Source organism: Manis pentadactyla, chromosome 2 (assembly GCF_030020395.1).
Source record: "Manis pentadactyla isolate mManPen7 chromosome 2, mManPen7.hap1, whole genome shotgun sequence".
NCBI lineage: Eukaryota > Metazoa > Chordata > Mammalia > Pholidota > Manidae > Manis > Manis pentadactyla.
In genome coordinates this window covers 205,706,879-205,732,429 of record NC_080020.1, presented here as the reverse complement: position 1 = coordinate 205,732,429, position 25,551 = coordinate 205,706,879, and the positions used below count along the sequence as shown (strand labels likewise).

Here is a 25,551-nt window from a genome sequence, read left to right as displayed (position 1 = left end):
CCTTATTGTTTGAAATGGTTAGCTTTTTAATTTTTTTGCATATTTATGCCCTGTAGCTTCTATGCCCAGCATTTGTCTTGAGGTATCTTTACCACTTGGAAGAATTATGATACTCGGTAAATTTGATATGAGGCACGAATTCTATTTAAGGGTTGTAATTAGGAAGGAAGAAGAAAAGCTATAGAAGTAGCAGGTGGAAGAAAACATGGGAAGATTGGTTATTTCTTTGACATATCTTCTTGTAGAGTAACTTCAGCATGTATAGGTTTTAAGCTACTACTTAAATTGCGCACACACATTAACATAATAGGAGTATAGTTACATAACCAAAGCATATCTGTAATTACCAGCCATCTCCAGTGAAACCAAGAAAACCATTAAGGCACCATAGGCATTTGTGAAAACTTATCTATGATATGGTGGATATTGTCCAACTGAACTTGAACAGTCTGAGAGAAATCAGACAAATTAAAACAACCCATTCCTGGGGACTGTTCACATGCCATATGTTCTTTTAACAGTAAATAGTCTGTAGTTGTAAGAGTTTGGAGCACTACAATTTGCACTTCTCCAAATTCTTGGTTGAGTTCCAACAGTATAGATCCAGTCAAATTTGTTGTTTTACTGTATGCACAGGCCAGCTTAGATATCTCCTTCCTCATTCCCATGGCAAGTCCAGGAACTGGTGGGATGAGTGCATCTACAGCTGTAGCAGTGCGTGGATCTTTGTTGGGGTTTTTTGATGATCATCTTCTGGCATGAGTCTTCCAGAGAGTGCTGATGTTGGAAGTTCTCTTTCATATCGTATCTTAGTTCATTTTCAGGGTAGCCCAATTAGGCTTTGATCTTCTGTATAAACACAAACAGACCCTTTGCCTACACTTTTATATGCCCTTTATACCCTTGTGTAGAACTCGTTGGAGGTTACCACACAGGAACTGCCCTTTTTTTTTTTTTTTTTGCTTTGTTTTTGGTATCACTAATCTACACTTACATGACGAATATTATGTTTACTAGGCTCTCCCCTATACCAGGTCCCCCCTATAAACCCCTTTACAGTCACTGTCCATCAGCATAGCAAAATGTTGTAGAATCACTACTTGCCTTCTCTGTGTTGTACAGCCCTCCCTTTTCTCCTACCCCCCCATGCATGTTAATCTTAATACCCCCCTACTTCTCCCCCCCCATATCCCTCCCTACCCACCCATCCTCCCCAGTCCCTTTCCCTTTGGTACCTGTTAGTCCATTGTTGAGTTCTGTGATTCTGGTGCTGTTTTGTTCCTTCAGTTTTTCCTTTGTTCTTATATTCCACAGATAAGTGAAATCATTTGGTATTTCTCTTTCTCCGCTTGGCTTGTTTCACTGAGCATAATACCCTCCAGCTCCATCCATGTTGCTGCAAATGATTGGATTTGCCCTTTTCTTATGGCTGAGTAGTATTCCATTGTGTATATGTACCACATCTTCTTTATCCATTCATCTATTGATGGACATTTAGGTTGCTTCCAATTCTTGGCTATTGTAAATAGTGCTGTGATAAACATAGGGGTGCACTGATCTTTCTCATACTTGATTGCTGCATTCTTAGGGTAAATTCCTAGGAGTGCAATTCCTGGGTCAAATGGTAAGTCTGTTTTGAGCATTTTGATGTACCTCCATACTGCTTTCCACAATGGTTGAACTAACTTACATTCCCACCAGCAGTGTAGGAGGGTTCCCCTTTCTCCACAGCCTCGCCAGCATTTGTTGTTGTTTGTCTTTTGGATGGCAGCCATCCTTACTGGTGTGAGGTGATACCTCATTGTAGTTTTGATTTGCATTTCTCTGATAATTAGCGATGTGGAGCATCTTTTCATGTGTCTGTTGGCCATCTGTATTTCTTTTTTGGAGAACTGTCTGTTCAGTTCCTCTGCCCATTTTTTAATTGGGTTATTTGTTTTTTGTTTGTTGAGGTGTGTGAGCTCTTTATATATTCTGGACGTCAAGCCTTTATCGGATGTGTCATTTTCAAATATATTCTCCCATACTGTAGGGATCCTTTTTGTTCTATTGATGGTGTCTTTTGCTGTACAGAAGCTTTTCAGCTTAATATAGTCCCACTTACTCATTTTTGCTGTTGTTTTCCTTGCCCGGGGAGATATGTTCAAGAAGAGGTCACTCATGTTTATGTCTAAGAGGTTTTTGCCTATGTTTTCTTCCAAGAGTTTAATGGTTTCATGACTTACATTCAGGTCTTTGATCCATTTTGAGTTTACTTTTGTATATGGGGTTAGACAATGGTCCAGTTTCATTCTCCTACATGTAGCTGTCCAGTTTTGCCAGCACCACCTGTTGAAGAGACTGTCATTTCGCCATTGTATGTCCATGGCTCCTTTATCAAATATTAATTGACCATATATGTCTGGGTTAATGTCTGGATTCTCTAGTCCATTCCATTGGTCTGTGGCTCTGCTCTTGTGCCAGTACCAAATTGTCTTGATTACTATGGCTTTATAGTAGAGCTTGAAGTTGGGGAGTGAGATCCCCCCTACTTTATTCTTCTTTCTCAGGATTGCTTTCGCTATTCGGGGTCTTTGGTGTTTCCATATGAATTTTTGAATTATTTGTTCCAGTTCATTGAAGAATGTTGCTGGTAGTTTCATAGGGATTGCATCAAATCTGTATATTGCTTTGGGCAGGATGGCCATTTTAACGATATTAATTCTTCCTAGCCACGAGCATGGGATGAGTTTCCATCTGTTAGTGTCCCCTTTAATTTCTCTTAAGAGTGACTTGTAGTTTTCAGAGTATAAGTCTTTCACTTCTTTGGTTAGGTTTATTCCTAGGTATTTTATTTTTTTTGATGCAATTGTGAATGGAGTTGTTTTCCTGATTTCTCTTTCTGTTGGTTCATTGTTAGTACATAGGAAAGCCACAGATTTCTGTGTGTTGATTTTGTATCCTGCAACTTTGCTGTATTCCGATATCAGTTCTGGTAGTTTTGGGGTGGAGTCTTTAGGGTTTTTTATGTACAGTATCATGTCATCTGCAAATAGTGACAGTTTAACTTCTTCTTTACCAATCTGGATTCCTTGTATTTCTTTGTTTTGTCTGATTGCCATGGCTAGGACCTCCAGTACTATGTTAAATAACAGTGGAGAGAGTGGGCATCCCTGTCTAGTTCCCGATCTCAGAGGAAATGCTTTCAACTTCTCGCTGTTCAATATAATGTTGGCTGTGGGTTTATCATAGATGGCCTGTATTATGTTGAGGTACTTGCCCTCTATTCCCATTTTTTTTTTTTAATAATCATTTTTTATTGAAGGGTAGTTGACGCACAGTATTACATTACATTAGTTTCAAGTGTACAACACAGTGGTAGAACATTTATATACATAATTCTAGGATCCAGCTATCACCCTACCAAGCTGTTACAATATCGTGACTATATTACTTATGCTATACATTACATCCCGGTTACTTATTTATTTTACCATTGGAAGTCTGTCCTTTTTTTTTTGTTTGTTTTTGTTTGTGAGGGCATCTCTCATATTTATTGATCAAATGGTTGTTAACGACAATAAAATTCTGTATAGGGGAGTCAGTGCTCAATGTACAATCATTAATCCACCCCAAGCCTAATTTTCATCAGTCTCCAATCTTCTGAGGCATAACAAACAAGTTCTTACATGTAGAACAAATTCTTACATAATGAATAAGTTACATGGTGAACAGTACAAGGGCAGTCATCACAGAAACTTTCGGTTTTGCTCATGCATTATGAACTCTAAACAGTCAGTTCAAATATGAATACTCATTTGGTTTTTTTACTTGATTTATATGTGGATACCACATTTCTCTCTTTATTATTATTATTTTTAATAAAATGCTTAAGTGGTAGGTAGATGCAAGATAAAGGTAGAAAACATAGTTTAGTGTTGTAAGAGAGCAAATGTAGATGATCAGGTGTGTGCCTGTAGACTATGTGTTAATCCAAGCTAGACCAGGGCAATAAAACATCCACATATGCAGAAGATTTCTCTCAGAACAGGGGGGGTGAGGTTCTAAGCCTCACCTCTGTTGATCCCCAATTTCTCACCTGATGGCCCCCCTGCGACTGTGCCTGTCTTAGGTTCTTCCTCCCTTGAGGAATCTTACCCGTCTCTGGCTAACCAGTCATCTTCCGGGGCCATACATGGAAATGTGAAGTTGGTAAGTGAGAGGGAAGCCTTATTGTTTGAAAAGGTTAGCTTTTTACTTCTTTGCATATTTATGCCCTGTGGCTTCTATGCCCAGCATTTGTCTTGAGGTATCTTTACCACTTGGAGGAGTTATGATACTCGGTAAATTTGATATGAGGCACGAATTCTATTTAAGGGTTGTAATTAGGAAGGAAGAAGAAAAGCTATAGAAGTAGCAGGCGGAAGAAAACATGGGAAGATTGATTATTTCTTTGACAAATCTTCTTGTAGAGTAACTTCAGCATATATAGGTTTTAAGCTACTACTTAAATGGCGCACACACATTAACATAATAGGAGTATAGTTACATAACCAAAGCATATCTGTAATTACCAGCCATCTCCAGTGAAACCAAGAAAACCAGTTAGGCACCTTAGGCATTTGTGAAAACTTATCTATGATATGTTGGATATTGTCCAACTGAACTTGAACAGTCTGAGAGAATTCAGACAAATTAAAACAACCCATTCCTGGGGACTGTTCACATGCCATATGTTCTTTTAACAGTAAATAGTCTGTAGTTGTAAGAGTTTGGAGCGCTACAATTTGCACTTCTCCAAATTCTTGGTTGAGTTCCAACAGTATAGATCCAGTCAAATTTGTTGTTTTACTGTATGCACAGGCCAGCTTAGATATCTCCTTCCTCATTCCCATGGCAAGTCCAGGAACTGGTGGGATGAGTGCATCTACAGCTGTAGCAGTGCGTGGATCTTTGTTGGGGTTTTTTGATGATCATCTTCTGGCATGAGTCTTCCAGAGAGTGCAGATGTTGGAAGTTCTTTTTCATATCGTATCTTAGTTCATTTTCGGGGTAGCCCAATTAGGCTTTGATCTTCTGTATAAACACAAACAGACCCTTTGCCTACACTTTTATATGCCCTTTATACCCTTGTGTAGAACTCGTTGGAGGTTACCACACAGGAACTGCCCTTTTTTTTTTTTTTTTTGCTTTGTTTTTGGTATCACTAATCTACACTTACATGACGAATATTATGTTTACTAGGCTCTCCCCTATACCAGGTCCCCCCTATAAACCCCTTTACAGTCACTGTCCATCAGCATAGCAAAATGTTGTAGAATCACTACTTGCCTTCTCTGTGTTGTACAGCCCTCCCTTTTCTCCTACCCCCCCATGCATGTTAATCTTAATACCCCCCTACTTCTCCCCCCCCATATCCCTCCCTACCCACCCATCCTCCCCAGTCCCTTTCCCTTTGGTACCTGTTAGTCCATTGTTGAGTTCTGTGATTCTGGTGCTGTTTTGTTCCTTCAGTTTTTCCTTTGTTCTTATATTCCACAGATGAGTGAAATCATTTGGTATTTCTCTTTCTCCGCTTGGCTTGTTTCACTGAGCAAAATACCCTCCAGCTCCATCCATGTTGCTGCAAATGGTTGGATTTGCCCTTTTCTTATGGCTGAGTAGTATTCCATTGTGTATATGTACCACATCTTCTTTATCCATTCATCTATCGATGGACATTTAGGTTGCTTCCAATTCTTGGCTATTGTAAATAGTGCTGCGATAAACATAGGGGTGCACTGATCTTTCTCATACTTGATTGCTGCATTCTTAGGGTAAATTCCTAGGAGTGCAATTCCTGGGTCAAATGGTAAGTCTGTTTTGAGCATTTTGATGTACCTCCATACTGCTTTCCACAATGGTTGAACAAGTTTACATTCCCACCAGCAGTGTAGGAGGGTTCCCCTTTCTCCACAGACTCGCCAACATTTGTTGTTGTTTGTCTTTTGGATGGCAGCCATCCTTACTGGTGTGAGGTGATACCTCATTGTAGTTTTGATTTGCATTTCTCTGATAATTAGCGATGTGGAGCATCTTTTCATGTGTCTGTTGGCCATCTGTATTTCTGTTTTGGAGAACTGTCTGTTCAGTTCCTCTGCCCATTTTTTAATTGGGTTATTTGTTTTTTGTTTGTTGAGGCGTGTGAGCTCCTTATATATTCTGGATGTCAAGCCTTTATCGGATGTGTCATTTTCAAATATATTCTCCCATACTGTAGGGATCCTTCTTGTTCTATTGATGGTGTCTTTTGCTGTACAGAAGCTTTTCAGCTTAATGTAGTCCCACTTACTCATTTTTGCTGTTGTTTTCCTTGCCCAGGGAGATATGTTCAAGAAGAGGTCACTCATGTTTATGTCTAAGAGGTTTGTGCCTATGTTTTCTTCCAAGAGTTTAATGGTTTCATGGCTTACATTCAGGTCTTTGATCCATTTTGAGTTTACTTTTGTATATGGGGTTAGACAATGGTCCAGTTTCATTCTCCTACATGTAGCTGTCCAGTTTTGCCAGCACCACCTGTTGAAGAGACTGTCATTTCGCCATTGTATGTCCATGGCTCCTTTATCAAATATTAATTGACCATATATGTCTGGGTTAATGTCTGGATTCTCTAGTCTGTTCCATTGGTCTGTGGCTCTGCTCTTGTGCCAGTACCAAATTGTCTTGATTACTATGGCTTTATAGTAGAGCTTGAAGTTGGGGAGTGAGATCCCCCCTACTTTATTCTTCTTTCTCAGGATTGCTTTCGCTATTCGGGGTCTTTGGTGTTTCCATATGAATTTTTGAATTATTTGTTCCAGTTCATTGAAGAATGTTGCTGGTAGTTTCATAGGGATTGCATCAAATCTGTATATTGCTTTGGGCAGGATGGCCATTTTAACGATATTAATTCTTCCTAGCCACGAGCATGGGATGAGTTTCCATCTGTTAGTGTCCCCTTTAATTTCTCTTAAGAGTGACTTGTAGTTTTCAGAGTATAAGTCTTTCACTTCTTTGGTTAGGTTTATTCCTAGGTATTTTATTTTTTTTGATGCAATTGTGAATGGAGTTGTTTTCCTGATTTCTCTTTCTGTTGGTTCATTGTTGGTATATAGGAAAGCCACAGATTTCTGTGTGTTGATTTTGTATCCTGCAACTTTGCTGTATTCCGATATCAGTTCTAGTAGTTTTGGGGTGGAGTCTTTAGGGTTTTTTATGTACAGTATCATGTCATCTGCAAATAGTGACAGTTTAACTTCTTCTTTGCCAATCTGGATTCCTTGTATTTCTTTATTTTGTCTGATTGCCATGGCTAGGACCTCCAGTACTATGTTAAATAACAGTGGAGAGAGTGGGCATCCCTGTCTAGTTCCCGATCTCAGAGGAAATGCTTTCAGCTTCTCGCTGTTCAATATAATGTTGGCTGTGGGTTTATCATAGATGGCCTTTATTATGTTGAGGTACTTGCCCTCTATTCCCATTTTGCTGAGAGTTTTTAACATGAATGGATGTTGAACTTTGTCAAATGCTTTTTCAGCATCTATGGAGATGATCATGTGGTTTTTGTCTTTCTTTTTGTTGATGTGGTGGATGATGTTGATGGACTTTCGAATGTTGTACCATCCTTGCTTCCCTGGGATGAATCCCACTTGGTCATGGTGTATGATCCTTTTGATGTATTTTTGAATTCGGTTTGCTAATATTTTGTTGAGTATTTTTGCATCTACGTTCATCGGCGATATTGGTCTGTAGTTTTCTTTTTTGGTGGGGTCTTTGCCTGGTTTTGGTATTAGGGTGATGTTAGCTTCATAGAATGAGTTTGGGAGTATCCCCTCCTCCTCTATTTTTTGGAAAACTTTAAGGAGAGTGGGTATTATGTCTTCCCTGTATGTCTGATAAAATTCCGAGGTAAATCCATCTGGCCCGGGGGTTTTGTTCTTTGGTAGTTTTTTGATTACTGCTTCAATTTCGTTGCTGGTAATTGGTCTGTTTAGATTTTCTGTTTCTTTCTGGGTCAATCTTGGAAGGTTGTATTTTTCTAGGAAGTTGTCCATTTCTCCTAGGTTTCCCAGCTTGTTAGCATATAGGTTTTCATAGTATTCTCCAATAATTCTTTGCATTTCCTTGGGGTACGTCGTGATTTTTCCTTTCTCGTTTCTGATACTGTTGATTTGTGTTGACTCTCTTTTCTTCTTAATAAGTCTGGCTAGAGGCTTATCTATTTTGTTTATTTTCTTGAAGAACCAGCTCTTGGTTTCATTGATTTTTGCTATTGTTTTATTCTTCTCAATTGTATTTATTTCTTCTCTGATCTTTATTATGTCCCTCCTTCTGCTGACCTTAGGCCTCATCTGTTCTTCTTTTTCCAATTTCGATAATTGTGACATTATACCATTCATTTGGGATTGCTCTTCCTTTTTTAAATATGCTTGGATTGCTATATACTTTCCTCTTAAGACTGCTTTTGCTGTGTCCCACAGAAGTTGGGGCTTAGTGTTGTTGTTGTCATTTGTTTCCATATATTGCTGGATCTCCTTTTTGATTTGGTCATTGATCCATTGATTATTTAGGAGCATGTTGTTAAGTCTCCATGTGTTTGTGAGCCTCTTTGCTTTCTTTGTACAGTTTATTTCTAGTTTTATGCCTTTGTGGTCTGAAAAGTTGGTTGGTAGGATTTCAATCTTTTGGAATTTCTGAGGCTCTTTTTGTGGCCTAGTATGTGGTCTATTCTGGAGAATGTTCCATGTGCACTTAAGAAGAATGTATATCCTGCTGCTTTTGGATGTAGAGTTCTATAGATGTCTATTAGGTCCATCTGCTCTATTGTGTTGTTCAGTGCTTCCGTGTCCTTACTTATTTTCTGCCCAGTGGATCTATCCTTTGGGGTGAGTGGTGTGTTGAAGTCTCCTAGAATGAATGCATTGCAGTCTATATCCCCCTTTAGTTCTGTTAGTATTTGTTTCACATATGCTGGTGCTCCTGTGTTGGGTCCATATATATTTAGAATGGTTATATCCTCTTGTTGGACTGAGCCCTTTATCATTATGTAATGTCCTTCTTTATCTCTTGTTACTTTCTTTGTTTTGAAGTCTATTTTGTCTGATATTAGTACTGCAACCCCTGCTTTCTTCTCACTGTTGTTTGCTTGAAATATGTTTTTCCATCCCTTGACTTTTAGTCTGTACATGTCTTTGGATTTGAGGTGAGTTTCTTGTAAGCAGCATATAGATGGGTCTTGCTTTTTTATCCATTCTGTTACTCTGTGTCTTTTGATTGGTGCATTCAACCCATTAACATTTAGGGTGACTATTGAAAGATATGTACTTATTGCCATTGCAGGCTTTAAATTCGTGGTTACCAAAGGTTCAAGGTTAGCCTCTTTAGTATCTTACTGCCTAACTTAGCTCGCTTATTGAGCTGTTATATACACTTTCTGGAGATTCTTTTCTTCTCTCCCTTCTTGTTCCTCCTCCTCGATTCTTCATATGTTGGGTGTTTTGTGCTGTGCTCTTTCTAGGAGCGCTCCCATCTAGAGCAGTCCCTGTAAGATGTTCTGTAGAGGTGGTTTGTGGAAAGCAAATTCCCTCAGCTTTTGTTTGTCTGGGAATTGTTTAATCCCACCGTCATATTTGAATGATAGTCGTGCTGGATACAGTATCCTTGGTTCAAGGCCCTTCTGTTTCATTGTATTAAATATATCATGCCATTCTCTTCTGGCCTGTAGGGTTTCTGTTGAGAAATCTGATGTTAGCCTGATGGGTTTCCCTTTATAGGTGACCTTTTTCTCTCTAGCTGCGTTTAACACTCTTTCCTTGTCCTTGATCTTTGCCATTTTAATTATTATGTGTCTTGGTGGTGTCCTTCTTGGATCCTTTCTGTTGGGGGTTCTGTGTATTTCCGTGGTCTGTTCGATTATTTCCTCCCCCAGTTTGGGGAAGTTTTCAGCAATTATTTCTTCTAAGACACTTTCCATCTCTTTTCCTCTCTCTTCTTCTTCTGGGACCCCTATAATATGGATATTGTTCCTTTTGGATTGGTCACACAGTTCTCTTAATATTGTTTCATTCCTGGAGATCCTTTTGTCTCTCTCTCTATGTCAGCTTCTATGCGTTCCTGTTCTCTGATTTCAATTCCATCAATGGCCTCTTGCATCCTATCCATTCTGCTTATAAATCCTTCCAGAGTTTGTTTTTTTTCTGTAATCTCCTTTCTGGCATCTGTGATCTCCCTCCGGACTTCATCCCATTTCTCTTCCGTATTTCTCTGCATCTCTGTCAGCATGTTTATGATTCTTATTTTGAATTCTTTTTCAGGAAGACTGGTTAGGTCTGTCTCCTTCTCTGGTGTTGTCTCTGTGATCTTTGTCTGCCTGTAGCTTTGCCTTTTCATGGTGATAGGAATAGTTTGCAGAGCTGGGACGAGTGACGGCTGGAAGGACTTCCTTTCTTGTTGGTTTGTGGCCCTCCTCTCCTGGGAGAACAGCGACCTCTAGTGGCTTGTGCTGCGCAGCTGCGCGCAGACAGGGCTTCTGCTTCCTGCCCGGCTGCTATGGAGTTAATCTCCGCTGTTGCTGTGGGCGTGGCCTGGCTCGGGCAGCTGCTCCAAAATGGTGGAGTCGCGTTGGAGCTGGAGCGGCTGGGAGGCTATTTATCTCCGTAAGGGGCCTCCCTGCTCCCTGCAGCCCAGGGGTTAGGGTGCCCAGAGATCCCGGATTCCCTACCTCTGGATTAAGTGACCCGCCCTGCCCCTTTAAGGCTTCCAAAAAGCACCTGCCAAAACAAAACAACGACCACCAAAAAGAAAAAAGAAAAAAATTTTTAAATTAAAAAAAAAAAAATTTTTTTTAGTTAAAAAAAAAAAGGTGGTCGCTCGTTTTTCTTTATTCTCCGGTGCCAGCCTCAGGCCTCTGCTCACCGGTCTTGCTGCCCTGTTTCCCTAGTATTGGGGTCCCTATCCCTTTAAGACTTCCAAAAAGCGCTCGCCAAAACAAAACAGCAAAAAAGCAAAAAACAAAAACAAAACAAAACAAAAAAATGGTCGCGCGCTTTTCTTATGTCCTCCGGCACCCAGCCTCCGGTGCCCGCTCACTGTTCTTGCTGCCCTGTTTTCCTAGTATCGAGCGCCCTGCACTCTGTCCCGGATGGCTGGGGCTGTGTGTTCGGCAGTCCTGGGCTCCGTCTCCCTCCCGCTCTGCCTATTCTTCTCCCGCTGGTAGTTGGGCGGATGGGCGCTGGGCTCCCGCCGGGCCGGGGCTTGTATCTTACCCCCTTCGCGAGGCGCTGGGTTCTCTCAGGTGCGGATGTGGTCTGGATATTGTCCTGTGTCCTCTGGTCTTTATTGTAGGAAGGGTTGTCTTTGTTATATTTTTTTTTTTTTTTTTTTTTATTCAACATTTATATACATGATAATTCTAGGTACCAGCTATCACCATACCAAGTTATTACAATATTTTGACTATATTCCTTATGCTATACATTACATCCCGGTTACTTATTTATTTTACAATTGGAAGTGTGTACTTTTTTTTGGTTGTTGTTGTTAGGGCATCTCTCATATTTATTGATCAAATGGTTGTTAACAACAATAAAATTCTGTATAGGGGAGTCAATGCTCAATGCACAATCATTAATCCACCCCAAGCCTAATTTTCGTCAGTCTCCAATCTTCTGAAGCATAACGAACAAGTTCTTACATGGAGAACAAATTCTTACATAGTGAATAAGTTACATGGTGAACAGTACAAGGGCAGTCATCACAGAAACCTTCGGTTTTGCTCATGCATTATGAACTATAAACAGTCAGTTCAAATATGAATACACATTTGATTTTTATACTTGATTTATATGTGGATACCACATTTCTCTCTTTATTATTTTTAATAAAATGCTGAAGTGGTAGGTAGATACGAGATAAAGGTAGAAAACATAGTTTAGTGTTGTAACAGAGCAAATGTAGATGATCAGGTGTGTGCCTGTAGACTATGTGTTAATCCAAGCTAGACCAGGGCAATAAAACATCCACATATGCAGAAGATTTCTCTCAGAACAGGGAGGGTGAGGTTCTAAGCCTCACCTCTGTTGATCCCCAATTTCTCACCTGATGACCCCCCTGCGACTGTGCCTGTCTTAGGTTGTTCCTCCCTTGAGGAATCTTACCCGTCTCTGGCTAACCAGTCATCTTCCGGGGCCATACAGGGAAATGTTAAGTTGGTAAGTGAGAGAGAAGCCTTATTGTTTGAAATGGTTAGCTTTTTATTTCTTTGCATATTTATGCCCTGTGGCTTCTATGCCCAGCATTTGTCTTGAGGTATCTTTACCACTTGGAGGAGTTATGATACTCGGTAAATTTGATATGAGGCACGAATTCTATTTAAGAATTCGTTGTAATTAGGAAGGAAGAAGAAAAGCTATAGAAGTAGCAGGCGGGAGAAAACATGGGAAGATTGATTATTTCTTTGACATATCTTCTTGTAGAGTAACTTCAGCATGTATAGATTTTAAGCTACTACTTAAATTGCGCACACACATTAACATAATAGGAGTATAGTTACATAACCAAAGCATACCTCTAATTACCAGCCATCTCCAGTGAAACCAAGAAAACCAGTTAGGCACCCTAGGCATTTGTGAAAACTTATCAATGATATGATGGTTATTATCTAACTGAATTTGAATAGTTTGAGAAAAATCAGACAAATTAAAACAACCCATTCCTGGGCACTGTTCACATCCCATATGTTCTTTTAACAGTAAATAGTCTGTAGTTGTAAGATTTTGGAGCGCTACAATTTGCACTTCTCCTAATTCTTGGTTGAGTTCCAACAGTATAGATCCAGTCAAATTTGTTGTTTTACTGTATGCACAGGCCAGCTTAGATATCTCCTTCATTCCCATGGCAAGTCCAGGAGCTGGTGGGATGAGTGCATCTACAGCTGTAGCAGTGCATGGATCTTTGTTGGGGTTTTTTGATGATCATCTTCTGGCATGAGTCTTCCTGAGAGTGCTGATGTTGGAAGTTCTCTTTCATATCGTATCTTAGTTCATTTTCGGGGTAGCCAAATTAGGCTTTGATCCTCTGTATAAACACAAACAGACCCTTTGCCTACACTTTTATATGTCCTTTATATCATTGTGTAGAACTCATTAGAGGTCACCACATAGGAACTGCATTTTTTTTTCTAATCATTAATCTACACTTACATGACGAATACTTTGTTTACTAGGCTCTCCCCTATACCAGGTCCCCCCTATATACTCCTTTACAGTCACTGTCCATCAGCATAGCAACCTGTTGTAGAATCACTACTTGTCTTCTCTGTGTTGTACAGCCCTCCCCTTTCTCCCACCCCGCTATGGATGCTAATCTTAATACCCCCCTACTTCTCCCCCCCTTATCCCTCCCTACCCACCCATCCTCCCCAGTCCCTTTCCCTTTGGTACCTGTTAGTCCATTGTTGAGTTCTGTGATTCTGGTGCTGTTTTGTTCCTTCAGTTTTTCCTTTGTTCTTATATTCCACAGATGAGTGAAATCATTTGGTATTTCTCTTTCTCTGCTTGGCTTGTTTCACTGAGCAAAATACCCTCCAGCTCCATCCATGTTGCTGCAAATGGTTGGATTTGCCCTTTTCTTATGGCTGAGTAGTATTCCATTGTGTATATGTACCACATCTTCTTTATCCATTCATCTATCGATGGACATTTAGGTTGCTTCCAATTCTTGGCTATTGTAAATAGTGCTGCGATAAACATAGGGGTGCACTGATCTTTCTCATACTTGATTGCTGCATTCTTAGGGTAAATTCCTAGGAGTGCAATTCCTGGGTCAAATGGTAAGTCTGTTTTGAGCATTTTGATGTACCTCCATACTGCTTTCCACAATGGTTGAACAAGTTTACATTCCCACCAGCAGTGTAGGAGGGTTCCCCTTTCTCCACAGACTCGCCAACATTTGTTGTTGTTTGTCTTTTGGATGGCAGTCATCCTTACTGGTGTGAGGTGATACCTCATTGTAGTTTTAATTTGCATTTCTCTGATAATTAGCGATGTGGAGCATCTTTTCATGTGTCTGTTGGCCATCTGTATTTCTTTTTTGGAGAACCGTCTGTTCAGTTCCTTTGCCCATTTTTTAATTGGGTTATTTGTTTTTTGTTTGTTGAGGCGTGTGAGCTCTTTATATATTCTGGACGTCAAGCCTTTATCGGATGTGTCATTTTCAAAGATATTCTCCCATACTGTAGGGTTCCTTTTTGTTCTATTGATGGTGTCTTTTGCTGTACAGAAGCTTTTCAGCTTAATATAGTCCCACTTGTTCATTTTTGCTGTTGTTTTCCTTGCCCGGGGAGATATGTTCAAGAAGAGGTCACTCATGTTTATGTCTAAAAGGTTTGTGCCTATGTTTTCTTCCAAGAGTTTAATGGTTTCATGACTTACATTCAGGTCTTTGATCCATTTTGAGTTTACTTTTGTATATGGGGTTAGACGATGGTCCAGTTTCATTCTCCTACATGTAGCTGTCCAGTTTTGCCAGCACCATCTGTTGAAGAGACTGTCATTTCGCCATTGTATGTCCATGGCTCCTTTATCAAATATTAATTGACCATATATGTCTGAGTTAATGTCTGGATTGTCTAGTCTTTTCCATTGGTCTGTGGCTCTGTTCTTGTGCCAGTACCAAATTGTCTTGATTACTATGGCTTTATAATACAGCTTTAAGTTGGGGAGTGAGATCCCCCCTACTTTATTCTTCTTTCTCAGGATTGCTTTGGCTATTCGGGGTCTTTGGTGGTTCCATATGAATTTTTGAATTATTTGTTCCAGTTCATTGAAGAATGTTGCTGGTAGTTTCATAGGGATTGCATCAAAACTGTATATTGCTTTGGGCAGGATGGCCATTTTGACGATATTAATTCTTCCTAGCCATGAGCATGGGATGCGTTTCCATCTGTTAGTGTCCCCTTTAATTTCTTTTAAGAGTGACTTGTAGTTTTCCGAATATAAGTCTTTCACTTCTTTGGTTAGGTTTATTCCTAGGTATTTTATTTTTTTTGATGCAATTGTGAATGGAGTTGTTTTCCTGATTTCTCTTTCTGTTGGTTCATTGTTGGTATATAGGAAAGCCACAGATTTCTGTGTGTTGATTTTGTATCCTGCAACTTTGCTGTATTCCGATATCAGTTCTAGTAGTTCTGGGGTGGAGTCTTTAGGGTTTTTTATGTACAGTATCATGTCATCTGCAAATAGTGACAGTTTGACTTCTTCTTTGCCAATCTGGATTCCTTGTATTTTTTTGTTTTGTCTGATTGCGATGGCTAGGACGTCTAGTACAATGTTAAATAACAGTGGGGAGAGTGGGCATCCCTGTCTAGTTCCCGATCTCAGCGGAAATGGTTTCAGCTTCTCGCTATTCAATATAATGTTGGCTGTGGGTTTTTCATAGATGGCCTTTATTATGTTGAGGTACTTGCCCTCTATTCCCATTTTGCTGAGAGTTTTTATCATGAATGGATGTTGAACTTTGTCAAATGCTTTTTCAGCATCTATGGAGATGATCATGTGGTTTTTGTCTTTCTTTTTGTTGATGTGGTGGATGATATTGATGGACTTTCGAATGTTGTACCATCCTTGCATCCCTGGGATGAATCCCACTTGGTCATGGTGTACGATGGTTTTGATGCATTTTTGAATTCGGTTTGCTAAAATTTTGTTGAGTATTTTTGCGTCTACGTTCATCAGGGATATTGGTCTGTAGTTTTCTTTTTTGGTGGTGTCCTTGCCTGGTTTTGGTATTAGGGTGATGTTAGCTTCATAGAATGAGTTTGGGAGTATCCCCTCCTCTTCTATTTCTTGGAAAACTTTAAGGAGAATGGGTATTATGTCTTCCCTGTATGTCTGATAAAATTCCGAGGTAAATCCATCTGGCCCGGGGGTTTTGTTCTTTGGTAGTTTTTTGATTACTGCTTCAATTTCGTTGCTGGTAATTGGTCTGTTTAGATTTTCTGTTTCTTTTTGGGTCAGTCTTGGAAGGTTGTATTTTTCTAGGAAGTTGTCCATTTCTCCTAGGTTTCCCAGCTTGTTAGCATATAGGTTTTCATAGTAGTCTCTAATAATTCTTTGTATTTCTGCGGGATCTGTTGTGATTTTTCCTTTCTCATTTCTGATACTGTTGATTTGTGTTGACTCTCTTTTCCTCTTAATAAGTCTGGCTAGAGGCTTATCTATTTTGTTTATTTTTTCGACCAGCTCTTGGTTTCATTGATTTTTGCTATTGTTTTATTCTTCTCAATTGTATTTATTTCTTCTCTGATCTTTATTATGTCCCTCCTTCTGCTGACCTTAGGCCTCATTTGTTCTTCTTTTTCCAATTTTGATAGTTGTGACATTAGACCGTTCATTTGGGATTGCTCTTCCTTTTTTAAATATGCTTGGAGTGCTATATACTTTCCTCTTAAGACTGCTTTTGCTGCGTCCCACAGAAGTTGGGGCTTAGTGTTGTTGTTGTCATTTGTTTCCATATATTGCTGGATCTCCATTTTGATTTGGTCATTGATCCATTGATTATTTAGGAGCGTGTTGTTTAGCCTCCATGTGTTTGTGAGCCTTTTTGCTTTCTTTGAACAGTTTATTTCTAGTTTAATGCCTTTGTGGTCTGAAAAGTTGGTTGGTAGGATTTCAATCTTTTGGAATTTACTGAGGCTCTTTTTGTGTCCTAGTATGTGGTCTATTCTGGAGAATGTTCCATGTGCACTTGAGAAGAACGTGTATCCTGTTGCTTTTGGATGTAGAGTTCTGTAGATGTCTATTAGGTCCATCTGTTCTAGTGTGTTGTTCAGTGCCTCTGTGTCCTTACTTATTTTCTGTCTGGTGGATCTGTCCTTTGGAGTGAGTGGTGTGTTGAAGTCTCCTAGAATGAATGCATTGCATTCTATTTCCTCCTTTAGTTCTGTTAATATTTGTGTCAGGTATGTTGGTGCTCCTGTATTGGGTGCATATATATTTATAATGGTTATATCCTCTTGATGGACTGAGCCCTTTATCATTATGTAATGTCCTTCTTTGTCTTTTGTTACTTTCTTTATTTTGAAGTCTGTTTTGTCTGATACCAGAATTGCAACACCTGCTTTCTTCTCTCTGTTGTTTGCTTGAAATATCTTTTTCCATCCCTTGACTTTAAGTCTGTGCGCGTCTTTGGGTTTGAGGTGAGTCTCTTGTAAGCAGCATATGGATGGATCTTGCTTTTTTATCCATTCTATTACTCTGTGTCTTTTGATTGGTGCATTCAGTCCATTTACATTTAGGGTGATTATTGAAAGGTATGAATTTATTGCCATTGCAGGCTTTAAGTTTGTGGTTACCAAAGGTTTAGGGTTAGCTTCTTTACTGTCTTACTGTCTAACTTAACTCGCTTGTTGAGCTATTATAAACACAATCTGATGATTCTTTATTTCTCTCCCTTCTTATTCCTCCTCCTCCCTTCTTCATATGTTGGGTGTTTTGTTTTGTGCTCTTTTGAGGAGTGCTCCCATCTAGAGCAGTCCCTGTAGGATGCCCTGTAGAGGTGGTTTGTGGGAGGCAAATTCCCTCAACTTTTGCTTGTCTGGGAATTGTTTAATCCCTCCTTCATATTTAAATGATATTCGTGCTGGATACAGTAGTCTTGGTTCGAGGCCCTTCTGTTTCATTGCATTAAGTATATCATGCCATTCTCTTCTGGCTTGTAGGGTTTCTGTTGAGAAGTCTGATGATAGCCTGATGGGTTTTCCTTTGTAGGTAACCTTTTTTTTCTCTCTGGCTGCTTGTAATACTTTGTCCTTGTCTTTGATCTTTGCCATTTTAATTATTATGTGTCTTGGTGTTGCCCTCCTTGGATCCCTTGTCATGGGAGTTCTGTGTACCTCTGTGGTCTGAGAGGCCATTTCTTCCCCTAGTTTGGGGAAATTTTCAGCAATTATTTCTTCAAAGACATTTTCTATCCCCTTTTCTCTCTCTACTTCTTCTGGAATGCCTATGATTCTTATATTATTCCTTTTATATTGATCACTCAGCTCTCTTAAAATTCTTTCATTCCTGGAGATCCTTTCATCTCTCTCTGCATCAGCTTCTCTGCGTTCCTGTTCTCTGTTTTCTAGTCCATTAATGGTCTCTTGCATCTCGTCCATTCTGGTTTGAAGTCCTTCCAGAGCTTGTTTTATTTCTGAATTCTCCTTCCTTAGTTCTTGCATATTTCTCTGCAAGTCCATCAGCATGGTTATGACTTTTGTTTTGAATTCTTTTTCAGGTAGACTGGCTAAATCTATCTCCCCAGATTCCTTCTCAGGGGAAGATGTAGCAGATGCTGAAGATGTCTGGGTTAGTCTTGTCTGGATCATATTTTTTTGCCTTTTCATGTTGACAGGTGCTATTGACTGTCAGCTGGGAGGGCCAAAATTTTCACTTACTACTGGCCTTTCTTTACTGGGGCAACTGCGACCCCTAGTGGCTTGTGTTGGGTAATTGCGTGTAGAGTGGGTCTTTGTGTCTTGCCTGGCCGGGAGGGAGAAATTTCCCTTTCTGTGGGCGGAATTTGTCTCAGGCTGCTTCTCTGCTTTCGCAGCGCCCGGTGGGGTGATGGATGGGGGGGCTGCTTGACTGTTTGCCTCCGTGAGGGGTCTCAGAGCTGTTGCCCAGGGGGTTAGTGCACCCGGTTTTCCCTGTAATTTCCAGCTGCTGTACTGTGACCTGGGTTGTTTCCGTCAAGCTGTTAAGTCCCTGTCCCTTTAAGACTTTCAAAAAGCCCCCGCTTTTCTTTGTCACAGGGGCATCAGCTTCAGCACCCGCTCAGAGGTCTTACTCCTTGTTCCCCCAGTATCCAGGGCCCCCTGGGCATTACTGTGTCTGCGCTCTGGCCCGGATGGCTGGGGCTGGGTGCTCGGCAGTCCTGGGCTCCGTCTCCCTCCCGCTCTGCCTATTGTTCTCCCGCCGGGAGCTGGGGGGAGGGGCGCTCGGGTCCCGCCGGGCCGGGGCTTGTATCTTACCCCTTTCACCAGGCGCTGGATTCTTGCTGGTGTAGCTGCAGTCTGGCCACTGTCCTGTGTCTTCTGGTCTCTCTTTTAGGGCTAGTTGTGTTTGTTGTATTTTCAAAGGTATATATGTTTTTGGGAGGAGATTCCCACTGTCCTACTCACGCCGCCATGTTGGCTCCGCCCTCTCTTTGTTATATTTTCATAGATATATGTTGTTTTGGGAGGAGATTTCCGCTGCTCTACTCACGCCGCCATCTTCCCTCAATCCTTTAACTTTTTAAATAGTGAACATATTTGTGATAGTATTTTAACATCCTTGTCTGTTAATTATGTAATCTGTCATCTTCCTGTTTCATTTCTTATCTAGCAATTTTTAATTTTATGTTGTTGAGTTCTGAATTTTTTTTTTATACTCCTTTGAAGAGCATTGGACCTTCTCTTGAAGACAGTTAAATTAATTGTGAATCAATTTGATTCTTTGAAGGCTTATTTTAGGCCAAGTCTAAATAGCTTTAACTCTAGGACTAATTTAGCCCCATTACCAAGGCATTGTCCTTCTGAGATCTCTACTGTAAGCCCCAAGTATTTCATAAATGCTCTCCATTCTGGCTGATGGGAACTTGAATATTCCCCAGCTCTGTGCAGCTTTAGACATAGCTCAGCTTATAGCTCCCTGGTAATTATTCTTTTCTTGAAACTATTCTCTTTCTGGCCTGATGGAGTTTCATACCATGCATGTGAAGACTGGTATTCAATTAAAGATTCAAGGAGACCCCTATGCATATTTCTGGAGTGCTTTCTCTGCACACCTTCCTCATCTTCAGTGCTACACTGCACAGCCTAGGTGCTGCAGTTTCCCTCAACACTGATCTCTGTCCCACTAAGTGAGACTCCCAGCTCTATTTGATCTTCCCCTCCCTGTGCCACAGTCCAGAAATTGCCTCCAACTGTAAAGATCACAGACTTACTTCATTTGTTTCCTTTTTCTTGGGGATAATAGGTGGCAGTGCCATAATAATCTGCTTTCTGAGAAAGCGTAAGGAAAAAAATAACAAAATATTAGCAAATTTAATTTCCTGTAACTGAAAGTTTACCATTATTTGTAACATTTCCCCCAAGTTTCAAACCAAATTTAATATATATGTTTTCCTGTTTACAAAATAGGAGAAAATTAATGGGAAAATAATTTGGGAAACTTCAAAGTCTATAAAAAGCCTTACAATATTTTACTCTAATTACAAAAGTTTATCATATTACTCATTGCCATTTTAAAGTCTCAAAGGAAAGGGGCTTTATATTATTGGTTTCCTTCAATGATCTTCTGATTTGAAGATCAGAATAAGCAATAAAACTACTTAGTGAAAATAGGATATACTAAAGAAAGAGCATGATACCTTGAATCAAAGTTCCTGAGTTTGTGGAATTAGGTGGTCCAAAGCTTGGGCCTTAGATACAAAATGGTGAAAGTTTAGAAAGCTAAAGGAAACAAAGGAATGATTCTTTTGTTATTTTTTGAAAAGGCAAAATTTGAAAGAAAATAAAAACATTCAGATCTCTGAGAGAAATAGAAACGTAAGGAGCAGAGAAATTCTGGGTCTGAAGATGAAAGGAGATAAAGCCAGCACATATGTTAGCATCTCTGCTTTCTGTGTTGACTAAAACAGAGATAGGGTGGGTTACAAATCTGCCAAAGCTCTCTAATGTATTTTATATCCCAAATCCCTGAGCTTTTAAAATGTTGTCACTTTAAATTTAAGTACAAATATGAACTAGGTGCTAAGGAACAGCTTCTTGGCCTTCCTTAAAGATTAGGTAAGATACATAAATCAGCACACTATTTAGTTTTATACAAATAAAAGTTCCAGACACAGCTAAGCATAATTTGAATTTGCAAAAAGTATTTTTTTTTGGAAATTAATGATGATTCTTTTACCTCTATTACATCCTTTCAAATACATGGTAAAGCATAAATTTCAGATCAGTGTAGAATACAAGTTTTGAATTAAAGCTGATACTTTACACTGGACTTCAGTGATATCCTTAAAGCAGAAATTTCCATTGGACCACATACATTATAGAGGTAATTATTACTCAGGATGTATTTTAGTTTATCATTCATCAGGATTTTTTTGTTTGTTTTGGTAATGTAAAAATAGTCTTGTTGATTGAGAAAGCTCTGAAATTTTTGTCTTGGGCAAACACAAGAACAACATTCATTGATATCTATGCTTTTAATTTTAGTAACAAAAAACAAGAAATGCCTCATTCCACCAACAAAGAGCTGATCCTTGGCATCATGGTGGGAACTACTGGAATCAGCTTGCTGCTTCTGTGGTACCACAAGGTTCGCAAACCAAGGACAGCAATGAATTTACCTAAGTTTCTTTCTCTGGGTAATACATTTGGTTCAATGACTTTGCAAGATGAACATGGCCAAGGAGCAGCAGCCATTTTTCAAGGAAGGCAACTTCAGATATTGGAGAAGTTAAATGAATTACTGACAAATATGGAAGAACTCAAAAAGGAGATTGGAGTTCTTAAAGAAGCCATCCCAAAGCTGGAGGAATATATCCAAGGCGAACTTGGAGGAAAGGTAACTGTCCATAAGATAAGTCCTCAGCACCGAGCTAGAAAGAGAAGGCTTGCCACGGCTCAAAATTCAGCAACGAGTAATAGTTCAGAAGAAGCAGAAAGTGAAGGAGGGTAAGTTTCTTTAAGATTTTGCCATGTTGGATTGATTATTTATTGCCTTGTTGCTGTCTTTTAAGTGCTTTCATTATGCATTTCTAGTCATATATTCTGCTACTAACAAGACATAAAAGGAGTGATTATTTGATCTTACATTATAATTCAGTAGTGGTATGTAAGAGTTAGTACTAGGTGACATCATGCAAGTATTAAGCAAGCCAGTACTTGTTTGCCAAAATGTGTAACCTATTTTCTTATGTGTGGCCCGTGTCACGTATTATATAAGAATTGTCCAATAAGTGCTGTCCAACAGACCTTTCTACAATGATGGAAATGGTCTATGTTGCTCAATATGGTAGCCATTAGCCACCACATTAAGCACTTGAAATGTAACTAGTGCAACTGAGAAACTGAATTTTAATTTTATTTAATTGTAATTAATTTAAGTTTAAATAGCCACATGGGACTAGTGGCTACTTGATTGGACAGTGCAGACATAGAAAAATTTGAGAATGTATAAGTGATTCAGCATCATCCTTGCCTGGGGTAATTCATTGAATTCTAAAACCAAATACATAAATAATATTCTTGTAGAAGAAAAAAACAAATGATTTATTAATGAAGAAATTATGCCTAGCTAGTGTTTTTGAGGAGCAAAATAGACTTGTTCAAGAAATTCTAGAAAAAGAAGCAACCTTTGATAAATTGAAAACAAATAAAAAGAAGATAAATTGTAGGATTTAATTAACTTCAAGTAATGTTATTGGCATAAATTGTTTATGTGGATTCAAGAAGGGTTTGTGGAATTTATGAGTAACAATCACAGAGGGCTAACAGGAAAAATTAGACATATCAAAACTTTGATGTCAAGACATTCCCTCCTCTTGCTTGATCCTGGGTATCTTTGTTAGCAATAGAATACTAGAATAGATGTAATAAACCCTAATGACTAGTCAGAATCACTACTCTCCAAATGATAAGAAATAACAAGTATTGGTGATGATGTGGAGAAAAGAAAACCCTTCTGCAGTGTTGGTGGGAATGTCAATTGGTGCAGCCACTGTGGAAAGCAGAATGGAGGTTCCTTAAAATACTAGAAATAGAAATATCATATGACCCAGTAATTCCACTTCTAGGTATATACCTGAAGAAAACAAAATCTCTGATTTGAAAAGATATCTGCACCCCTATGCTTGTTGCTGTTTTTTAAGTGCTTTCATTATGCATTTCCACATTATTTACAATATCCAAGATATGGAAGCAACCAAAGTGCTCACCAATAGGTGAATGGGTAAAGGTGATATGACACATATACACAATGGAATATTATTCAGCCATAAAAAGGAAAGAAATCTTGCTATTTGCAACAGCACAGATGGACTAAGCAAAATAAGCCAGACAGAGAAAGACAAAAATTATGACTTCACTTACATGTGGAATCTAAAAACAAAACAAAAACAAAATGTAATAAATGAATAAAACAGAAATAGACTTGTAGACACAGAGAAGGGACTGGTGGTTACCATGGGGGTGGGTGGGTGAAATAGGTGAAGAGGGTAAAGAAGAGCAAGATCTCAGTCATGATATAAATTAGCCACAGGATGAAAGTACAGCAGAGAGAACATAATAATTTTTTAGTATAATTCTATGTTGACAGGTAGTAACTACACATTGGGGTGAGCACTTAATAATGTAGCTAACTGCCAAATCACTATGTTGTATACTTGAAACCAGTATAATATTGTATATTAACTATACTTCAATAAAATATAATAGTTAAAAAAAAACATTGCTATACTCCCCTGCCAAAAACAACTGTAGTGACTTGGAGTAGATTACAGTGAGTGACACTTAATAAAGTAGAAGGAAAGAAACTTTATCTGTTTAGTCATACTTCAGAGAAATAAAACTAGCAAACAAATACAAACTTAATGTGGTTTTTTTTTTTTAGAGAAAGAGGAATAAGATACAGAAAGGTTTAACACATCTTTCTAAATAAATACCTAGAAACAAACCTTTAAATAAATAAATAATTTCTTAAAACAAGGTCTTTGTAAAGTGTATTTGTGTAAATCTTAGATTGCCTGTCCTTTTATAACCTCCCATGGGACAGAAATGACTAGTCTTAGTAAGATACAGCCACAACCACAACCCCATTATCACATTTAAGATGCGGTAGACAGTGTCCTTGAAAGCAAAATTAAAACATCAAACAACAATTACATGTTCTATATGTCAGATTTCTCTTTTGCAAGAGACACCTAAAAATTTTGATTTCTTACTAAAACAGATGTCAATCACAATTTAGTGATACTATTAGTTTTATACAAGAAAGAAAAAATTCTAAGTTGTCATACACTTGAGTGGGTAGATGAATAGAATGCATTTTCTGTAAACATTATTAGAATCTTCTGCATGCCTCTTAGTGTACAGTATCATCATGGACATGTGGATTTATGCCTTTTTTGGACTCGGCTAATTTCATAGTTGTGGAGGTAACAGTGACTGAGGCTCAAATTCTCATAATGTGGCATCAGAGGGTCTTTCAAGGTCCTTTCTTTTCCTTCTTAGCACTCGGGTGAACATCTTGGAAAGCGTCTTTGCTTCTTGGTGATAATCATATTTCGATTGGTTCTGTTTTTGTGCCTGCTCCAAGACTTGGAATCTGCTACTGCCTTGGCAGCATTGGTCCCTTTCAGTGGGAACAGCACCAGACAGCCCCCAAAATCGGGGTGTATGGAGGAGTACTCTTTTCAGTCAGGATGGTACCAGAGGTCGTTTTGGCCCCTGAGGGACTGGATAAGGAAAAATTGTTTTAAATATTTTTAAGGTCTCTAGTGCACACTGATGTTCGCAATTTAAATTTAAGGACTTCCTTATTGCTGAAAACTTTTTAGTTCATTTTCTTTTTGAAGCTGCTCGCTGCTCTTTTCTCTGTCAGCCTTTACCTGTATTGCTCTATGAAACTATGGGTTTAAAAGGTTATTTAAATCACAATGTTATGTGAAGCTTTAGAAACCTCTCTTTCAGAAGTTACATCTATTCTAGCTTAAAGTAATACCCCATAATAAATTCCTTGTGCTTCTATTTCATGTGAGCTTTAAGAAGAATGCATATGTTTCACATACACGATTCGGTTAGGTAAAGAGGGTTGCATAGTGATCCTATGAGCCTTCTTTCTTTCTTTTTTTGACTTAAATATTTTCATTTTAGTGTTAAGTCCATATGATACCTTCAAATAGTATCAAGAGATACAATATTGATGTTCTGAAAAGAGAAAGAAAACTCACAAATCTACCCTAAAAAGAGCACCAGCATAAAATAAGCCATAATACCTAATACCTGAGAAGGTACTGCTTTATGAATAATACAGGATGATGATGAAACAAGGTCACAGACAGACATAGACTTTGGAGGCTTTCTTTAAAACTTCTTAAGCTTTCATTTTCATGAGGCCAAATACAGACTTTGCTTTTTGTTCATTTACATTTTTATTCTTGCGACTATTTTCTTCTGCCAAATCCACTTTAGTGTTGAATTTCACTTTTTCAAGGCCTTGAGAAAAAGACAAATTCAGATTATTCATTATGTGGTGATTCTGTATTCTTGCATGTTGTAGTGTTATGGAAAATACTGGAAAACCTGGACTGGATCACTGAAGGAAGAACCAGGCGGCACTCGGAGGTCTTGGAGTGCTGAGGTTTATGGTGCACCGGTGGGCTCAGAGGGGAGTGATCTCCCAAGGTCTGAGCCCTGAGCACAGGCAAGGGGAGCAATTTATATTATTTTGATATGTGGCATTTCGGCATGCGCAGGGCAAAAGAGGAGCCCGGAGGAGGGGAGGGGGGAGCTGGGAGTGCTTTGCCAAC

General features: G+C 39.1%; 1 protein-coding gene across 2 annotated transcripts in view; it reads left to right on the top strand.

The window, feature by feature from the left end:
- The window catches only part of LOC118935398 (regulator of microtubule dynamics protein 2), a 122,055-nt gene that overhangs the window by 4,423 nt on the left and 92,081 nt on the right, over positions 1-25,551 (top strand). For both annotated transcript variants that reach the window (XM_057497280.1, XM_036931629.2), the window contains exon 2: positions 21,236-21,697. In XM_057497280.1, the coding sequence (XP_057353263.1) occupies positions 21,252-21,697 (446 nt within the window). In that variant the 5' untranslated portion in view covers positions 21,236-21,251. The remainder of the gene's footprint in view (positions 1-21,235; positions 21,698-25,551) is intronic.